The sequence below is a fragment of the Blennius ocellaris genome (assembly GCF_963422515.1).
Source record: "Blennius ocellaris genome assembly, chromosome: 18".
Taxonomy (NCBI): domain Eukaryota; kingdom Metazoa; phylum Chordata; class Actinopteri; order Blenniiformes; family Blenniidae; genus Blennius; species Blennius ocellaris.
The window spans coordinates 6902510-6922143 of NC_137667.1; the positions used below are offsets into that span (position 1 = coordinate 6902510).

The 19634-nt window shown below is 42.3% G+C and overlaps 1 protein-coding gene across 4 annotated transcripts in view; it reads right to left on the bottom strand.

Moving 5' to 3' along the window:
- Window positions 1–2540: 2540 nt before the first annotated feature.
- epb41l2 (erythrocyte membrane protein band 4.1 like 2) overlaps window positions 2541–19634 on the bottom strand; it is a 45519-nt gene continuing 28425 nt past the window's right edge. For 2 of the 4 annotated variants that reach the window (XM_080513862.1, XM_080513863.1), the window contains exons 14-23: window positions 18762–18838; window positions 14140–14199; window positions 12069–12236; window positions 10236–10304; window positions 9172–9831; window positions 7792–7920; window positions 7357–7452; window positions 6990–7070; window positions 5678–5792; window positions 2542–5512 (exon numbers count right to left, since the gene is read on the bottom strand). In XM_080513862.1, the coding sequence (XP_080369988.1) occupies window positions 5688–5792; window positions 6990–7070; window positions 7357–7452; window positions 7792–7920; window positions 9172–9831; window positions 10236–10304; window positions 12069–12236; window positions 14140–14199; window positions 18762–18838 (1445 nt within the window). In that variant the 3' untranslated portion in view covers window positions 2542–5512; window positions 5678–5687. Of the gene's footprint in view, window positions 5513–5677; window positions 5793–6989; window positions 7071–7356; window positions 7453–7791; window positions 7921–9171; window positions 9832–10235; window positions 10305–12068; window positions 12237–14139; window positions 14200–18761; window positions 18839–19634 lie in introns of all 4 variants that reach the window. The other 2 variants (XM_080513865.1, XM_080513864.1) reach the window with 2 other exon arrangements.

Below are 19634 nucleotides of genomic sequence, written 5' to 3' on the forward strand. Positions count from 1 at the left end.
TTCTTCAAAACTCTGCAATATGAAAAATAATACAGGATTTTCACAAGATGCCTTCAATATCACTTAATGTTCTGCTGCACTGCTGCCATCTTGTGGACAATTAACCTGCACTGATCTTACCGCTTTTAGTGAATGTTACAAATAATGTCTGTGTTTTAGAGATTTCTAAGACTTATGTTTTATTGCTTGCCTTTATTGTGGTGGGACCTGAGTACTTGTTTTGTTCTGTCATGTGAAAATGTGCATTGATGACAATAAACAAACCTTTCAACCTTTAAAATCTTCATTTTAAAATGGAACGTTCAAGCTTCATAATTACATTAAGTGACTAACAATGAGTTACAAACAGGTCATTCAACCTCTTATTGAACAACAGAAATAGCTTCAACAGGAAGCAGTAGGTATATTGTTGCCATGGAAACAGTAGACATTACATCAAGGACCACTCAGTTGCTCTTTAGTTATTTTAAATTGAATAAAAGCTGATCTATGTAAGGTTAAAGTTCAAAACAGTGAACTATTGTTTCACTTTTCTTGATGGAATTCACATGAAAAGAGGAAAAATAGCTACTTTTCATTTCAAGATAAAATTTGCCTTTTTAAATATTGATAGCGCCCCCAGTGGTGAAAATGTGTTCTGTTAAACAGCTAATTTTAGGATGGCACTTTAATGACCACACTTGTTGGCAAACACAAGCAGATGGTTAAAAAGTCCCTTTTAGAAAATTGATACCTGCTGCCTTTCAGTAAAGACAGAATTTATTCAATGTTGCACTGCTAAACTCCATTGTTTGTTTTCTGTTAATTGCTGTTGATGTTAAGAATTTCATTGTTCTTGTTCTCATTACTTAATGTACATGTTTGTTAACGTAACGCACACTGAACTGCATTATTGCTGAAATGTGCTGTAGAAATAAAGCTGCTTTGCCTGTTGATTGCAAAAAAAAAAAAATCTATAACACCCACCAAACAAATGTCATTTTAGGTCATTGATCAGCTATTTACACTATGTTTTATTTGAGAAAGTAAGGGAACGTGTACAATATAAACAAGGTAGGAATCACACAACAATCCAGATTAATCTCAATAAAATAATTTGGTATTACAAATCTTGTTTTTATTAAATGAACACCTACAAAATGTGTTACTAATTTCAGTGCAACTTACCAATCAATGTTAATTGAATTTGTTTTTTTTACACAGCTGAGGACGATCTCTCAAGACATTTGCGAAACAGAAATGCGAGGAATGTTCCTCCAAACAAACCCATCAGGAGAACTGTTGGATCTCGCTGCCACACTTGACATGAATGGACTTTCTAACACACCTGGGAGAGCAGACTCCACCACCTCCACAAGAAATCACAGGGATGTGTGGCAGTCGAGTCATTAACATACAGCAGTGACGGAGGCAATGAGCGGAGCACACAGACGTCAGAGTATAACAATCCTTTATTTAAACAGTGTTACACAGGGCGGGGGGTGGGTGGGTGGGTGGGGCTGTGTGTAAAGGAGACAAGACACAATTAAGCCGCTAGACAGAAGTAACCTACCAGTGATGACTGCGAAGCTACAAGGGAGCAATGTGGCAGCGGCTGGCTTTTCCAAAATGTGTCTCTTTTTGTTTGTTACATGAAATATTTAAAAGAAAACGTGCTGGTTTCCACATGTCCAGTGGAGGAAAGCCTGAGATTCTCCAATTAGCCTTCTTTTTTTTTTTTAAATGTCACTTCTTCAGCACGAGTTCAATGTGAGACGGTTTGTTGGAATTGGCTGGCATTGAATCACCTCTTGCCATTGTAACCTTGAAAACTGCACGAGACTGCGTGTACTATCGCAGCAAAAGAGAGCAATAAAAGTCGAAAACCCCCAAATGTTTTGTTTCCCGGTGTGGCAGGACACAAAAAGAGGCAACAATCATGATAGAAGAACCAGCCCTTGAAGCCCCAAAGCTCCAGTGATTGGTGAAGAGATCCCAGAATCCGCCGAGCGGAGTTCAAACCTGGGGCTAAACGTACAAAAAGCAAGCAGTGGCAGAAACCTTGATTTGTGTTGTCGTTTCTTCAATGTCAAGAAAAACACCGTGAGAGCATTACAAATATGTGGGGAGGGTAGGGAGGAGGGTAGCACGAGAAAATCCCACCATCCAACTGCTATTTCAGTTTTACAGAAAAAAAAAAAAAGACAACAAATGAAGAGAAACTTTACAAAGATAGTTGTTTTGTGTTTTTTTTGTTTGTTTTGTTTTTAATTGAACAGCGATAGCGTCCAAAGCTGCCTAGTGTTGCGCGGTTCACTCATTAAAAAATGTTTTCACTGCTGCTTTGTGTCTTTGTAAGAGGGTTAGAGGTTAAAGCGCCCCCCTCGTGGAATGTCACGTAACTGCATAGTACAAGTTCAACCAGTGTTTCCCCAATAAAGAGCCCGTTTGTTTTTATTCACACAGATTCAAAACGGGATCAGTTACCATGTTTGATAAAGTCATGCAGTTATTTATTTATTTTTTGTACTTTTCTAAATTGGAGAATGTTCATCATTTTTTCCCCTGCCCCTAAAACCCCCCCCCCCAAAACAAATCAAACAGTTGTCTTTCATTTGAAATGTACTGATGTCCACACGGGTTTAATGGAATGTTTTGTTTTTTTTTCTCAGAGAAATGTGTGGCACTTCTTTACTTACAATCAGGAGAATGTGTAGCTGCTCACACTGAAAATGTGTCACCATGAAGCATTGGGGATGCACGATAATGTCAGCATGCGGCGCCATCACAACATCAAAGTAAAATACTGGCCTGAAGCAAATATTTGGACTCATAAAATCAGTTATGTGAACTGCTTGAAGCCAGAGTGTGCAGAAATGTGGCAACATCAAATGTTTTTTTGCAAACCGTCTCAATAAATGGTGCCCCCTGGTGGCTGTAGTAATTATGACATAAACAATTGAGATGACTGACAAAAGTTTACTTTGGAGAAAAACCACAAGATTTGTGTGAAAATGGTGAATTACTGCCCTCATTCTACTATAAATGACTAGATATTCTCAACATTGAGTAGTTTTGGTGTTTGAACCTGAACACGGTGTGATAACATCTAAATAGCCTGCTGGTGTAACGGTGAGTGTGCGTGTTGTCCTGTACGCTTCACCACAGCCGGTGGGGATTAAACCATATCGAAGATGACTGGAGTTGCTTATGAATTCATGGTTTTCAACACCACGTAATTCCATCATTCTGTATAGACGGGACCGGGCGCGCAGATTGATTGGAGACATCAGCGATCAAAGTCGCAAAGCTTCCCATCAGATTGGTTCAGAGCTCATGCCGAGTTGAGGAATAATATCAGTAAGTCGGATATCGTGCATCCCTGAACTGCATCACACTACACACCTTGTGGCAACACATTAAATGCCACCAATATTTGCACACAGTCAGATTCTGCTGCTTCCTGTAAATCTGTGTTTGCAGCAGATTCAGTGTTGTGTGGCGCAAAAAAAAAAAAAAAACTGAATGAAATGTCAAGGAAACCCACAGAATCACAATAATGCCGCGTACTATTTGGTTGCTGTAAAACAGTCACCGTCGTGTCGGATGATTAAATCTGCTCGTACTGTATGCGCTGAGATAATCTGTTATCTACACACTCTCAAACCACTCGACGCAGTAGCTTCCTATCTAGACTCGCTCGTGTTACTCCACAAAGATAAGAATGGGTCAAACACACGCTGAATTTGAACTGGAGTCATTAGATGTAGCAGATTGTGTCGGTACCATGAAGTCTGGCATTGGAAAATAGAAAGCAGGTGGAATTAATGACGCTGGACTGAGACGACGTCCGTCTGAATTTGGGACAGAAACCTTTTCAACATGTTGCGAGTGCACGTCCCCATTCTAGTTCCCCCGTCACAGCACGGAACTCGTTTCTCAACCATTTAAATTGCAGATTTTCCATTAAGCGCGGTCCGTGCCGTTCCCAAAGGCCAACTTGCATCAATATTCAATTTCTTTTTCCTTTTCAAAGTTGTTGGTTGGCACTCTCCCAATTAACCGCCAGGTCACCGGTCCTCCCTCCCAATCAAATATCAGTCTACGTCTCCCTCGCTCTCTCCCGGGGCCCAAAGGAATGGTTAGTGTCGTACGGTAGGGGGGCCCAGGAAGAGTGATTAGCTAATGCGAAGCGGCTCCCATCTGATGAACCTTCATTCGGACTGTACAGAGCTGTACACACCAGTTCGGTTCATTTTGAGTTCAAATTCATTACATTTTAGTGAAAACTTGACACTAAAACACATTAAAACTCACAATTAGATCAAAATTAAAATGCTCCCAATGTGTCAGCCGGCTTGTTGAGTTTTTTTTTTTTTCAAGCCAATTCATTTTCCTTCCATTGTCACTGCGAGCGTCACCAAGTCTGAGAACTGAAGATAAAACTCCCTCTGCCACTAGTCGCACACAAGGGGTGTGGATGAATATGACTTACAGGGAAAGATAAAAAAAAAAAAAAAAAAAATACATGACTGATTATTTTGTAATGATTATTTGAAGTTACAGCTCCCACTTTTCTCTAATCATTAGTTTAAAAAAAAAAAAAGTGACACCAGGACACAGCTGGTTTCTATCATTTGTTTGACTGTGAATATGAAAGTGAGTTAGTGTGTTGGATTTTGTCACAACAAAAACAAGAAAACATACCAAACTGTGTCCCCCTGTTTTCCTGCATGTTATTAAATTTTTTTGGGGGGGGAATTTGTTATTTTATTATTTCCATTTACACCATTATGAAGTGAGGGAAAGGCTATAATTTTACTTTTTTCTTTCTTTCGAGGGATGCACCAAAACCGAGAGAGAAATATGATTGATTCAATAAGCATTGTTTCATTTGGCAAGAGCTTCATTCATATGTAAAAGAGCGGCATTGTGAAAGTCAAAGTCCTTTGAATTTGACAATCATGACGAAGATAAAGGTTTTCTTTAACTATGGCTGCCAGATTGTTTTTCTGAAGGTCACTGGTGCTCACAAAAAAAACAAAATAACAAAAACATGATCAGCACAATACAATGATCATTTTGAACTTTGAATCTCAGTACGAATGGTTGTCAGTGTATCCCAATTTTTTTTTTTTTTTTTAATCTTCGCATCACATGACAAGACACCCTAGCTTCTCTCTCTTTTGTAAAACAGTTAAACAAAAATCACTAACAACAAAATAAAAATGAAAACAAACTACAAATGTTATGCTAACAAAGTGGTTCTTTTTGTTCCCTCAGAAGGACCGAGGATGCTATTTTCTTAGTTTGCGTTGAGGAAATTTCGATGCACCACAGACGTGTAAGAAAAGACCGTTTGGGAAGAAAGTGGCAGCGTCGGTCCGTTTGTCTGAGCCCCAGTCCTCCCCCTGGTCTCCAGCTCCTCTTTTTCTCCTCCTCCTCCTCCTCCGTCAGTAAAGATTGGTTGTTGTCGGGTCGTGAAGGTCGTTCGATGTCAACAGAGGAAACGGTCACGATGCGCCCTTCAACTCTGAGAAATACAAGTCAATGCAATCGGCGTGATGAGTTGGGATGATGAGCTGGACACCCTCATTGTCTGCCTCCCTGATGTTATTCTTCAGCCAATCAAACCCATCTATGCCCCCATAATTGTTAATTAAACGCTCACTGTTATTATTATTATTGTTGTTATTACCTGAGTTCAGTCAATCCTCTTCCTCGGCCAGTTCAGTTTCTTTATGAACCACCACTCTGGTAACAGACATGTCAGGATGTTGCTCTTTGGCCTCCTTAATGGCCTGGGCCAGTGCCTGCAGCACCACGGAGCAACCACACAGTGGCGGCACCGAGCACGGCAGGCAGTGGAGGTGGAGGGAGGGAGGGGGAAATGGTGGCGTTAAATAAAAAATGAAATAAGAAGCATAAAGAAAATGACAAGAACGCTGGATTTACAGTCAACAGGCCATTTTACTTTCCAAGAGTGAGAATCACAGCAAGTAAAATGGCAACAGATGGATAACAGATTGACTGTGACACCAATCAGAAGTTGTTGTTTTTTTTTTTAATGTAAATCCAGCAAACCACATCAGACAAGCAACTTAAATTTAAAAAAATAAACGTGGAATCATGCAGACCTGAACAAAATAGATGTTTATTTGCTGCATCTATTTTGACACCACAAGCACATTTCAGGCTTTACTTTTTGGAGATTGTGGTGTGAGTGAAGGGAGTCCACTGGAAATAAATATTTCTCTTTTAAATACCCCGAAGATCTTTATATTTATCAGATCTTCCAGCAAACTTAGACCAGCAGACAAGATGCTATGCCCCCCGGACAATGACAGTTTTGTTGTTTTGTTACTTTGGGCGATGTTACATTTATATCTTTCAAACAATGCGGCAATCACAGCCAAGTTTATAATTGTTCTCCCCATTGTGAGGCAACGCAGGATGGATGATGGCTTCAAATGGAACAGGCAGGACGGTTCAATTACATCTGCTGCTCTCGTTAGCGTGCAAAGATCCTGACACCGAGACTGAGAGCCGTCTCATTTCAAATCCAATATTTTGCGTGGTGAGCGAATACGAAAGAAATCTCATTGTCATGGATTGCAATGAGTCGGATGTGATTTCCTCTGCCCAGCATTGAGTTTCTCAGCACATCCGAGGCGCCAAGACAAAGACAGCACATTTAAAGACGAGCAACAAAATAAGACACGGCGTGCCAACAGAATCCAAAATGATTATCATGACGCCATTTCCAAGGTGCAAGGATGCTGATGAGTGTGGATCTGGGTGGAAACAACGGTTTGTGGGTTTGTCTCAAGAATTAATGGGCAAGAAAAATTGGGACTCCAAGCAACATGGCAGACATGTCACCAGAAGCCTGATTGTTCCTTCAGAGCGACGTTTGTTTTTGCTTCGATGAACATAAAATATGCAAACTATGCATCAGGAGCTCAAAATGACCCAACCCGATCATCCAGAGGGTGAAAGTGAAAACTGACCTGGTCATGGTCGATGTCACAGTCGCCGGTAATCACGATGCGTTTTTCGATCCTCGTCTCAGACAGGCCCCCCTTTAACGTCTGAAAAAGAAGGGACAACAACAACAACACTCAGGCTATTGTTGCTAGAGGTTGTTTGTTGCGAAAGAGACGGAGCAAAAGGCCGGTGGGACAAAGCTGGACATTGTTCTGACGTTCTCACATCAGATAGTGTAAACTCATATCAGGGGACAACATGTCCAGATTAACACAATCTGTATGATGTTCGTATTTAACAGATGTTTTTGTTTCCTGAGGTTTTCAGCAAAATAAGACGTTATTATAATATGACAAAAATGGCACAGGCGGAACAGTAGGATGTTTGTACCTTGGTAATGTGTGTCGTTGTGGTCGTGCAGAGAGATTCAGAGGTGATTGTTTGGGCAGTCATCAACACTCCAGGCTCACCATCATTACCATCCAGCTGATAAAAGAAAGAGAGAGCAAAAGAGAGAGAGAGAGAGAGAGAGAGAGAGGTTATCAGCCGTGCATCATCTGTGGAGTGTCTCCCTTTCATAAGTGACGATTACATAACAGTAAGAAGTGGGAATTCTTCTAAAAACATGGAGGAAACACGATGACGGCATGCACTGTTGCTAAAAAGGGAAGCACTTTGGAACATTGAGCTTAAAATAATGATAAAACTAAATGTCTGCACAAATAAAATGAGGAGCACGGACACATGCACGACCCCCCCCCCCCCCCTAAAAAAACAAACAAAAAACAAACAAAGAAAGGTTCCCTGTTTTCATCAAGTGTGCACCTGAGCAGCCTCGTATGTGATGGTCTTGGTTTCCGTATGTACGATGGGCACTTCTTTTGTGGCTATCTCAGTTTTCTGGGCTGCAAACGTGTCTGAAATAGTCACCATTTCTGTCTTTACCACGGGGGGCTGGGGAGGGAGGAGAGAGAGGAGTGAGGGAGGAGGAGAGAGGGTTAGTACATTAAACCTCAGGCTGACCCCATGGAAGCAGAAGAACGTATCTCGCTTCCAAGTTAGTTTATTAACAATGAGAATAAATGAGAAAGCAGTACGTGTGGTCTAAATAACTATCAGACTAACTCCAGGTTAAGCTCAAAAAGGAATGTATAATAATAAAGACTTGTAGCATCGTACGTACAGGCATGCTCATACATGTAGCAAAAATTCATGCACGAAAGTCTAAATTCATGTGTGACAGCATGACCACCTGCTTAATGTAATAAAAAAAATCAAAAAATAGCCAGAGCAGCAGCAGTAATATCTTTGGCCTAAACATGCATCTCAAAAGAATGACACAGCACAAACATGCATAAAACATGAGCTGACAAAACAAGGAGTACTTGGATGACTGGCACACAAAACATCTATTGAAATGTAAACAAGACGCGGAGATGACATTCAGATGAGCGGGTGGCTTTTCCAAAAGCGATTGGCAAGGATGATTTCCACAATACTGTTACCATGGCGACTATGGCATGCCAATTAAACAGTAACGGAAAGAGAAGCAGCACTGCCAAACACACACACGCACGCACGCACGCACGCACGCACGCACACACACACACACACACACACACACACACACACACACACACACACACACACACACACACACACACACACACACACACACACACACACACACACACACACACACACACACACACACACACACACACACACAAACCCGAAAGGTGAAATACAGCATGCAAAGCACAAATGAATATGAAAGAGCATCATGCATTTCCCACTTAGGCCCCATTTACTTCACAGCACCAGCGATATACCACACTGTGAGAAAGCTCTCTATGATGACCCCAGTGATGATATGAAGTACAATGACAGGAGATTAAGGAATTCAAACACATGAAATACAAAATGATGAATTAATGATGTGTAGTGAATGGTGACCTGGCAACATCACCAATACACCTAAACACTGGTGGAAAAAATGTCAAATGTAGTTCGAGCCATAGATTTTATAAACTTCTCAATAAGATGAAGATGAGTGTGAGTGTACATGGGGCTTAAATATTCACACAAGCAGTAGGGAAACTGGCACTGTGGTAAGCAGGAAAGACAGAAGTGGATGTTTCTACAGCTGGTAGGAGGGATCAAAGCCTGGGAGAAGGTCCGCGGGCGGCCCGGTGAAGACTTTACCTCTGAGCAACAAATAACCTGTGGCCGCGGTTCTCCTTCAACCAGTGAGGCTTCTCCGTTCATTTTGGGCTCCTCCCCTCCGTCCGCAGGAATGGCTGGGGCGGTTCCACCCACGTCGGGCAGGGTGTGGCCATTAAGGGTTTCATCGGGCGTCACCATGGGATCGTCTGTGATCTCCTCCATCTCACACAGGCCTGCTTTTATCTCCTCTGCACTCTTCTGCTGCTGTGACTCTGTGTCTTCCCTGTCTGACTGCGTCTCTGGTTCAGCCTCTCCCGCAGGCTGGTGGACCTCGGCTGGAACTGAGGCAACAGCCTCGGCTGTAACGTCCAGCGCCTCCCTCTTATCTTCTATCTTCTCCTGCTCTTCGTCTTCCTCCTTCTCCTCTGGGATTTGTGTGTGAGAGATGGATACGGAGACATGTGGGTGGTACTCCGCTTCTTCTTCGCTCTCGCTGTCTGATGAAATGCTCTCCTGCTGCTTTGGCTTCACTTCCTCCACTACCACTATTTTTTCTTCCACTTCGACTTCACGCTCCCGGGTCTCGTTTTCTGCCGGGGGGCCGGCAGCGGAACTGGCTGTCACTGTGACAAGTTCAGGTTTGGTTGCTCGGGACACCTCCTGGACCACAACAGTTTCTTCGATTTCAACTTCGGGTGTCTATACACACGCACATACACAAGCACGCATGTACACAAAGTGCACAGACACACACACACACACACACATGATGAGGTGCACACACATACGCAACAAACGCATAGGGACAAAAAAAAACAAAAACAAAAGCATAACGTGATCATTGAACATAAATGAAAAAGTTAACTGAAAATAAATCGACGTTAAAGAGATTTTCAGGAGGAAAACAAAGGAAGATGAAGAAGTTCAACTGTTGACAAAAGCCATGAAAGTTAGGGGAACAAGCAGGTGAGATGCAGTGAATAAATACTTGAACAGAGAGATTCAAGCTGCCAGTGGGAAATGAATGAAGACATGAAGGGAATGATGGATGAGAAGCATCATGATTAGGAGGCTGGATGGATGTATAATAAAGTTAGGAGCACCTTTGCAGGTTCTTTGGTATCAGAGATTGTGTTATCAGCTGTAGCTGCTTCTGTTTGGGGCTCACTGACCTGTGTGAAGAAAAGTTACGGCGATGTTAGCGATCACACACCAGCACAGATGTCATCACTTAGCAGTATTAGGGTGCTTATAATCAAAAAACACAAGCAAACCTCAGTCTTCCTCCACGTGTTTTTAGCTTATTCATGCAGAATCTAAGTATATTCCACAGTGTTAAATTCATAGAAGCAGGTTAAACAGATGGGATAAAAGATTAGAAAGGAAAAAAAGATAAAAAGAATATCCCCTCAAGAAACGGAGCAACTCATGTTCACTTACACGAAAAGAAAAAAAGAAAGATGGTATTGAAGTCAGCAAAGTCTTTGCGATAACCACAAGAATATAGAATAAAAATCAAAGAAACCGCAATTGAGTTTGGTCCAAGAGGACATTTGAAAACATCTTTTGCACAATTTTCAAAGGTCTTGTATAAAATACCATAAATTAACATATAATGAGGTTGTCTATTTACATTTTCAGCAGAATGGAGACTGCGGCTTCAATACCAACTACATTTGATTTGAAAGATGGCGTTTAGCAAAGACCACAGGAAGGAACATCTCGTTTCTTCTGCATTCAAATCACACAATATTTAGCATCAAAAGGCAAGCAGACGACATCCTAAACCCCAAATGCACTCAGAGCTGTTAATCGATTTAAGTAATGATTGACCACAGACCAAAGTGCATCACCAATTCATTCAGAATGAATGGTGCCAAAAACAAAATCCACGTTACTCCCATTCATCCAGCATTCACAGCAAGCATTTTGGACATTAAGAACCTCTTTCAGTTTACGAAAGAATTTGAACTGAAACATTAAAGTGCGTCAGTTTACTTTCCCTGATGTTCAATTTGCAGAGAAAGTAAACTGGCTCCTAAATGTTTAGCAGTAGCAGAAGCACCTCGGTGGCAGAGAGAGGAGTAGGTGGGGAAATAAGAAGCCTCTGTGTAGGAGGAGAAGAACTGCAGACGGCAGCGGAAGAGGCTGAAGTGGCTGCTGAACATGTGGTTACAACAGCATCTAGCGTTGGTTGGGGAATACTGCAGGCAGCCTCAGCAGCTGATTGAAATCCAGTGTCTGAGTGTCTACTGAAAAGTATAGAAGCTATCTCCTCTTCGAGACTCTACAGCAACACAGAGAAGACACACACACACACACACACAGAAGCAGGGCGAGACATGAGACATATTGAAAGACCAGAAGACAGAACGTGGCTTTTTTGCTGCAGAAAATGACAGAAAGCATTAAAAAAAACTCACTCGGGAGAATAAATTGCAAGATAAAAGAGAAAAACAGAGTCTGATGACATAAGCAGAGCAGACTGAAAACCCATATGCTGTACAAACTCAAATGTGAAAGAGATAACCATCAGTAGAAGTTCTCGGAAGAAGACAAACCCAGTAAGTCAGAAATCAACAAGCGATAAAATTCCTACTTGGCGCCAGCGAATGAAAACACCAACTTGAGAGGGAGAGGAAAAAAGACCAAAAGTATCACAAAAAAGCAAAAGTGTGACAAAAAGATCCAATGTCTGTTAAAGATGAAGAAACCGCTGGCGTGGTGAGACACAAAGTGGCGAGAAGAGATGAGAGGACTAAACCAGGTCAGAGCGCACAAACACAACAACATATTCTTCTGGATACAAAGGCGGCATTGTTTGTTTCTTTGCGGCAGATGGAAAACAAAGTGGGCTACTCTGCGTGATGCCATTTCACCAGGCTGACCAAAACGCTCCCGATAACATTCCGGCAAAAACATCCAGACAGACGTACCACTTGTTGCTGCTGAACGCGTATCGTGGTGGCAGGTGAAGAGGTGAGACGTTTCTCCCACTGGTTGGGCTGAGGAGGAGAGGGAGGCGGCGCCTCCATAAAGGAGCGTTTGAGCTGGCTAATGCTAGCTTGGTGTTTCAGAACCTCTTCTTGGGTCTTATCATGGTCCTGATGGGGGGTGGGGGGGGTGGAGGGGGTGGAGGGGAGCAGGGGCAGGTGGGGGTGAGGAGCAAGTGGAGTGTAAATGAAGTACAAGTATGAGTGTTAGAGATTTTTTTTTAAAAGGATGGGAAAGAAAATGTGAAGACAGAAAGAATGAAGAAAAGGTTGTATATTTGGTATCATGGTAAGAGGATGGGGTAAAAAAAAAAAAAAGGAAGAGTTAAAAATAGGAGTAAAAAGGGGTTTAAAAAGTGGGATGTCAAGAAATGTAACAGTGGGAAAAAAAACAGAAAGAGGGAGGTAGAAAGTGGTGGATGGAGGGTAAAAGGGGAGGATAATAGGAGAAAGGGATGGGGAAGGAAAACAATTTGGTCACAGGAACATTAGTCTGTCAATCTGTAGGGAAGCAAGACGGACGCCGAGCCTCACTGCAGCCTCGTTTGAGGTGTCTCGACATCTTCCTCATCACTTAGACGTGAGTGTTTGTGAGCAGGCTGCAGTGAAACTGAGCGATCCGTCTTGCCGTTGAGTTTTTTTTGTAAAAATCAGGCCAGAAACCTCAGGGCACAGTGCAGAACATGAAGCTGGTAGTATTGCTATATAGAGTATTCCTGATTCATTTGTCACGAAACGTTGTTCATTCAGTGTCTTCTCACTGCACTTTCAGACTAGTGTATTTATTTCCATTTCACCTCCATCTGTTTGCCATTTGCACTACTTTCAGTTTCAAACTCTACTATGAAGGAAGACCAGTAATTGTACTCATTAGGGATTATAGGTAATTGATTAAATGGGGATGGGCAGTGAGAGTTTTAAGGAAACTTTTCTGTTTCAAAGAGAAAACTATTTCTCATCACTGTCTGTACTACTGCTGGTGTAAACTGTGCCTAAGTCACTATCAGCCTCATGATTCACAAACAAGCTGTTGTTGTTTTAGTATGTTATCAAACCACAAATCACTTGGCAGCCCGATCACCAGGGAAAAAAAAAAAAAGTGGAGGGCTGCTGACATGGGTTAGGAGGGCAGGGTTAGTCAGGTTAGACAGAACTGCCTGGCAAAAATCAAACTTTCACATAAATCCAAGATTGAAAATACAAGATGCAACTGTCACAAGACAGCATTCAACATGCACGGGGCATGCATTAAAGCCACACCGCAATCCTATTCACAAAGCAGCCATTGTGAAAACTCATCCGGAGAAGCATCCAGCTGTTGTGTTGCTACAAATACATATGTAGTATTTTATAGGTTCAACACAGCTCAATGTTAAGCCTGAGGATGGTGTCCTTTCCATCCTTCAGGCAGCACTACTTAAGTAGATAAGCGCCAATTAACATCCACCATTCAGTCTATTCAAGCACTTGATATGGTTGTCTTTCTGAGAGCTGCTGCTGATCTAACAACTATCAAGTGCAGCAGACAGTAACTGTGTTCATTATTTTCACCCTTAAAAGGCACACGTCCCTGACACAAGGCTGAAAGCAAAACAAAAGCTAAAAGGTGCTATAATCGGTACCAAGCCCAGGGAAACCGTGGACTTAAGGGATCATTTCCCTATACAGACGTATATTATAACACATTTTCTATTAATGTATACTTAATGCAGCAGAAGTGAGCGGTTTATTAAGAATATTCCACCGAGTATTTTTCATCTGAGTTGAAGTGTTCCAAATAGCTGCCATGTGAATGAATCAACACATTTATTTCAATAACACAAGAAGGATTGAAAACCAGCCAATTTGATGTAAAGTTGATAAACAAACATGTTCACACGCAGGCATGCACGCAGAGTCTGAGAGTGCGAGAGGGCAGCAGTCTTGCACAGAGGAAGTTGTAGTTCTGATGGCGTCAGAGTACACAGAAACATGTAAGTCTCATTTTCCGCCATCAGATGACGCCAGTACCAACCTCCAACATTAAATTACTGTGCCTCACATAAATATTGTCCCCATGCATTCTCATTGGACTCTGGAAGGCAGACATACAGCACAAAATGAAATATATTATTTTAATAAAGTAATTAAAAAAATGAAATGTACTGTGAAGAAAAATATAATAAGTAACGATTAAAAAAAAAAGAAGAACTGAAACTGTGTCATGACAGGACACGTATCTGTGATGACCCGCTGGAAGAATGGGAAGAGTTACAAATGTAAACTTTGGAGTAAATGATGAACTCAGTGCTGCTGGAACTCGTACCCATTAAAACACATGCAAAATCCAAAGCATTCACAATATAACAACAACCAGCAGACATTTACACAACCCAGCAAATCCCACGTGCTTCCAGCGAAACCCAACCCGAGGAACCACAAAACACTGAAGCGGTGAGAATGTAAACCAAATCAGAACATCTGCAAGTGAAAACAGTGGTTGAAAGTTCCTACATAGAGTCAGTTTTTACAATCTGCAATCGAAAGGCTTTACATTTTCAATAAATATATACCAAATGATACTGAGCTATCAAAATGTATTACTTTGTTTGTACAAATTGCAGATAGGCATATTCAAAAACTGACTCCATATCAACGAAACTTTGTTAACCATATTAAAAAAAAAACAAACAAACACAGAAACATCCCCACACCATGAGAACAAAGGATTGTCAGACCAATAAATAAGGAAACGATCAATAACTGTATAAACCTTGGGCAGGGCGGGCTCGCTGCTTCCAGGTGACTGTTGGCGGGTTAAATTCAGGAAGAGAGTACAGGTTAGATTTACTGCCTGTTTATGCCACTACTAAACCATTTTCACTCAACAACAAACTTAGATTTTAATGTTGTTGTTTTTTTTAACTGTGTAATTTTGTGTTTTGTTTTTTTTTTTGTGCTGGACACAGACCTGGGAGGGGACGGCTTCTGCATCACCAGGGCTTAAGTCCGCCTCCTTAACCTTCAATGTCGTTGTCATGGTGATGGTAGTCACGACAAAATGAAGGGAGGTCGGGGTACGAAGAAAGAAAAGAGTGAAATGGATGATGGGAAAAACAACGTTCCTCCCTGGCAACCTTGGGAGAGTGACTGGTCATGTGACCTTTGCAGCCAAACCCCCTGGAAGTGCAATCGGGGGCGGTCAGTAAAAACAGCGAGATGCTGCGAACTGATCTCCATCTACATTAAAATACGACTAACAGATTGAGTCCGAATATACATCAATTATATGATACGAATGCAGTTAGCTGTTTTATTTCGAGGATTACCAAGAAAACCCTTAATAAAAATGGAAGAAAATGATCTTGGTAGGATTCTGTCAACACAAACTTTTCCAACTACGAGACGAACGTTAAGCTGCACTGGCACTTTTCAGAGTATTTGCACATTCTCCGAAATCTTTGCGTCCACAGAGTCAATTAACCAATCAACACATTGCCAAAAGGTCACCGCTAAAATGCCACTATTTGTAAGCATCACACACACCAGGCTGCAGGGAATCGGGGGAGTATAACACTGTTTACTCTTAACATCTATTAACAATAAAGTACAATATGCTTTAAGAGCTATATGTCTGAGGGGGTGTGTCTCCTGTGTATGTACAATTGCAACATGTAAGCTCCATAAAGGCAAAATGCAAACATGATCAAACTAAGCGATATTGCACATTTAGACATCGTCGTTTCACTTGATGAGACTGATCTCCTGAGCAATCACACAAACGAGATGTCTTTTCGCAACTAATAAAGTCTGAAACACACATCAGATCTTAGTACGTGTCCTGAACGTCACTTATATTGCCGCAGCTTTAATTTTTAATTTCTTTCCTTTCCTTTACAGCCTCTGTACAGTATTTATAGCTCTTCATATATTTGTCTCATCTCTCTATCTTCATTCTAAATTCTATGATTTTGGTTTTGAAAACTTTCTTTAGTCTTAAATAATTTACTCTGATCTTTATAAGCAACGCAGTGAGGTTGACAGGGTGCAGGGAAGGTGAGGAAATATCAGGAGGGGAAAAAAAGTGCTAATGGCAGGGACGAATAAAAGGAGGTGACATTCACAAGCAGCAATTCTCTTCGCTCACACATAAGAAAAAGAGGGAGAAGTACATGAGGTAAGATGGGAAATCTGGATATATGTGTGTGTGTGTGTATGTGTTTATGCAGCCGGATCACACATCTCTTGCATCCACGCGACGCCTGTGAGGTGTCTGGTACGAGGCGGTGTGTGCGCCGGTGTGAGCGGTGAAGCGTGTGCGCTGTGACCAGAAATCAGCTGATTGTCACGCTCACTACTCGTCTCGTCATAGACGGACAGTGGCAACACGGTTCTCCTTTGACTGGAGACCACGTTCTCCAAGTAGTACAGGGTCAGGCCGAGGGGTGTGGCTAAAACCAGGGCCAGGGCCAGAGACTGGCTCGCCGTCAGCATCACCACCAAGAGAAACGTCACTAACAGGCTGGGCAGGAATAAAGGGGAAGGGTTGAGCAGGTAGCGGTGTACAGACGCGTTCAGTTCGGAGCAGGAGAAATTGGTAATGAGGGGGCAAGAAGAGAGAGACGGGACGGAGAAGGGAAGTGAGGAGAAGGAAGAAAAGGAGGAAACGACAGTGGAACAAGTGAACGCGGACGCGGAGGGCAAACGTAGTTGTGTTGGGTGAGGCGCGGCAATCAAACGACTGAATTTAGGAGGGACGCATCGAGTAAGAAACATCACAGTGTCGGACCACTTACATGCCAGAGTGTTAAGAATCTGATCGAACGGGGGTGTGATTATGTCGGAAACAATATATTTCGGTGTGGGTATTTTGGACGTTTGTATTTTTAGCAGAGACGTGGAGGCCAGTTTCGACAAAGCGGAAGTGAACATGTTCACTTTCCTAGTCATTTCTGAAAGCAGCTTTGCGGGCAGACACCTGCTTCCATTCCCAGATATGGAGAGAAAACACAGAATGAAAGAGACGTATTTAGCCACACCCGCCAGAGAGAGCCAGTGACGCCAATGTGGCAGTCCAGCTGTTGTGGTTTCTGCCCGGCGGCCCTCCTCGCAGCTCAAAAGCTCTGAAGTGTGTGTTTGGGAGGAAGTGACGGGTGGAGGGGAAACCGAATTTTGAGCGAGGTGCTCCAGATTGGCCAACTGCTGATCGGTGAAAAGAGAGAACGTGTGTGAGGGAAGGCGCCACAGTGTGTGTGCGGCGTCTGTGTCGTCGGCGTGATCCTCGTCTTCGGAGATGTCCGAAAGCACTTGGTCAAGCTCAGAAATAGAGTCGAGTGAAGGGGGGATGGATGAGAGTGAGGATGAGGAGGAGAAGGAGAGAGGAAACATGAAGATTGACTATTGGTGGAAAACCAAAGAGGAGGGAAATACACATAAGGAGAGAAAAAAAGGGAATGAGAGGAAACAATATACACACACACAACCACCAAATTGAGGAGCAAACCATGAGAAACCATAATAACCAACGCATTGTGCATACATAATAATTCCATGTCATTCCAACCGAATAATAACAAACGGTGGGGGGGGAGGGGGGGGCATGCAATAAAAAGATGTGAGGTATGTACACAAAGTGGGATTGCGTGAAGGAAAAAAGAGAAAGGAAAAGAGACATAACATTAGTCAGTGAACACCAAATAGCAATAGTTTCAAAGTGAACACAGCAGGGTAGAGAACAGTGCAGAATACAATCGGCACAACAGTGTCAACGGGGGCGTCACCACTGACACAGGTCAGATCCAAGGTGCTGGGATGTGAGTGAGAAAGGAGAGAAAGGAGCAGTGAGGAAAGGAGAGGTGTAACGGGAAGAGGGGGGGGGGGGCATGCACCACAGCATAAACTAAGGTGGGTTTTATTGACTTGTCTCAGTAGAGGGTATGAAGTCCATATTGGAGGAGAAGGTTTGTGAATGAACGCAAGGCTACTTATAAAAGTTGGACTGTTGTCACTAAGATAAGCCAACAGGATGAGGGCTGGGAGATGCCTCAGTCTTTTATAGCACCTTTCTGACTCAGAGATAAAGCCACAGCTTGAGGGTGAAACAAACAGTTCTTTTAAATGGGCTTTAATTTATCTAAATTATTTTGGAAACCACAGACGACATGAACAAAAAGTGGCAAATACAACCACTCCTCTCTGACTGCCAATACGTCCTGGTCAATAAAGAGCTCGACCCTACTGAAATTCCACTAAAATTAAATGGATATTTACTTTTGGATGGCAGAGAATGTGACCATTGACAGGCTGAAATGCCTTTTAACCTTTTAAGGTGTTGTTCCGGTGGACATTGCATAAAATGTCATAATTTCAAGTTCACACTTTCCCTGATTTCACCCTAATGTAGCGGTAAACATACAGCACGCTCAGTATATCTTCTGTTAATCAGACTGATTCCATCGTGTGTAGCACCTGTAAAGCAGAATATCACACCAGGGAATTAAAATGTTCACAGTTAAACCAAACCATCAATATCGTTGCACAGAATCAGCTGACCAATACAAGACAACAGAAAAAGTGTGTTTTCCATCTCGTTTGTTTTTCAGTTCCTCCCCTTTCCTGTGGACAGAGATGCGACAAATGACCTCTGCACATACACACCTTGGAGTCGGAGTGGAGCTCTAAGTGCGGCTCACGCCCGTTCTCAGTGCCAGCCTCAGTGATGCTGATCACAGGTGCTGCGAGGAGAGAGACACATAAAAAAAAAAAAAATCTTACACAAACACAACTCACTGATTGGGTTTCTCTCACAGAGTGCTACAGAATAAACCAAAACTATTCGTGATACTCGTGTTGTCGACAATCAGGAAATACAGAATCTGAGTTTCTTGATTTTGAAGTAACTTCAGGCAGGATAGGACACACATGCTTCATGTGTTAGGTCCACTTTTTACACTTAAGGTAACTTCAGGGAAATACATCAATAAATAATATCACTCTCATATTGAGGTCGATGACGTTTGCTTGCAATGTGATAATGTGTCCAGCAGGGGTCAATGTAGGCCAGTGGAGTAACCTGTCAGATCGCAAATAAAACAGTCCGCCAACATAAAAAGCATTTAAACCAAATCTTCAAAACCATAAAAAAAGAGATAACCGTGTGCCTTTTGTTTAACAAAAAAACAAGTACCTTGTTTGACTCAAAACGAGGAAGTGATTTTCCCTGCTATTGTGTGTGAGGGCACTTCATTGTTGATCATGAATTATTCATATGACACATTTAAATATTTCGGTGACCTGGGCATCAGATTCCCATGTTGCTCATTAATGTGACACGCATGATAAACATTGCATGTGCTCCAACTGGCTGCTTTATTTCTCCATCCTTCGGAGACCCTCGCTTGTGGATGCACATTCCTCCATTCCTTTCTTTTTTCCCCCCTCTGTCTCTCACTATGTGACAGGAAACATATGCTGCAGCTATTTCCTGTATCTGGTCTGACACAGAGCAATTTACATCCATAGCAGCACACA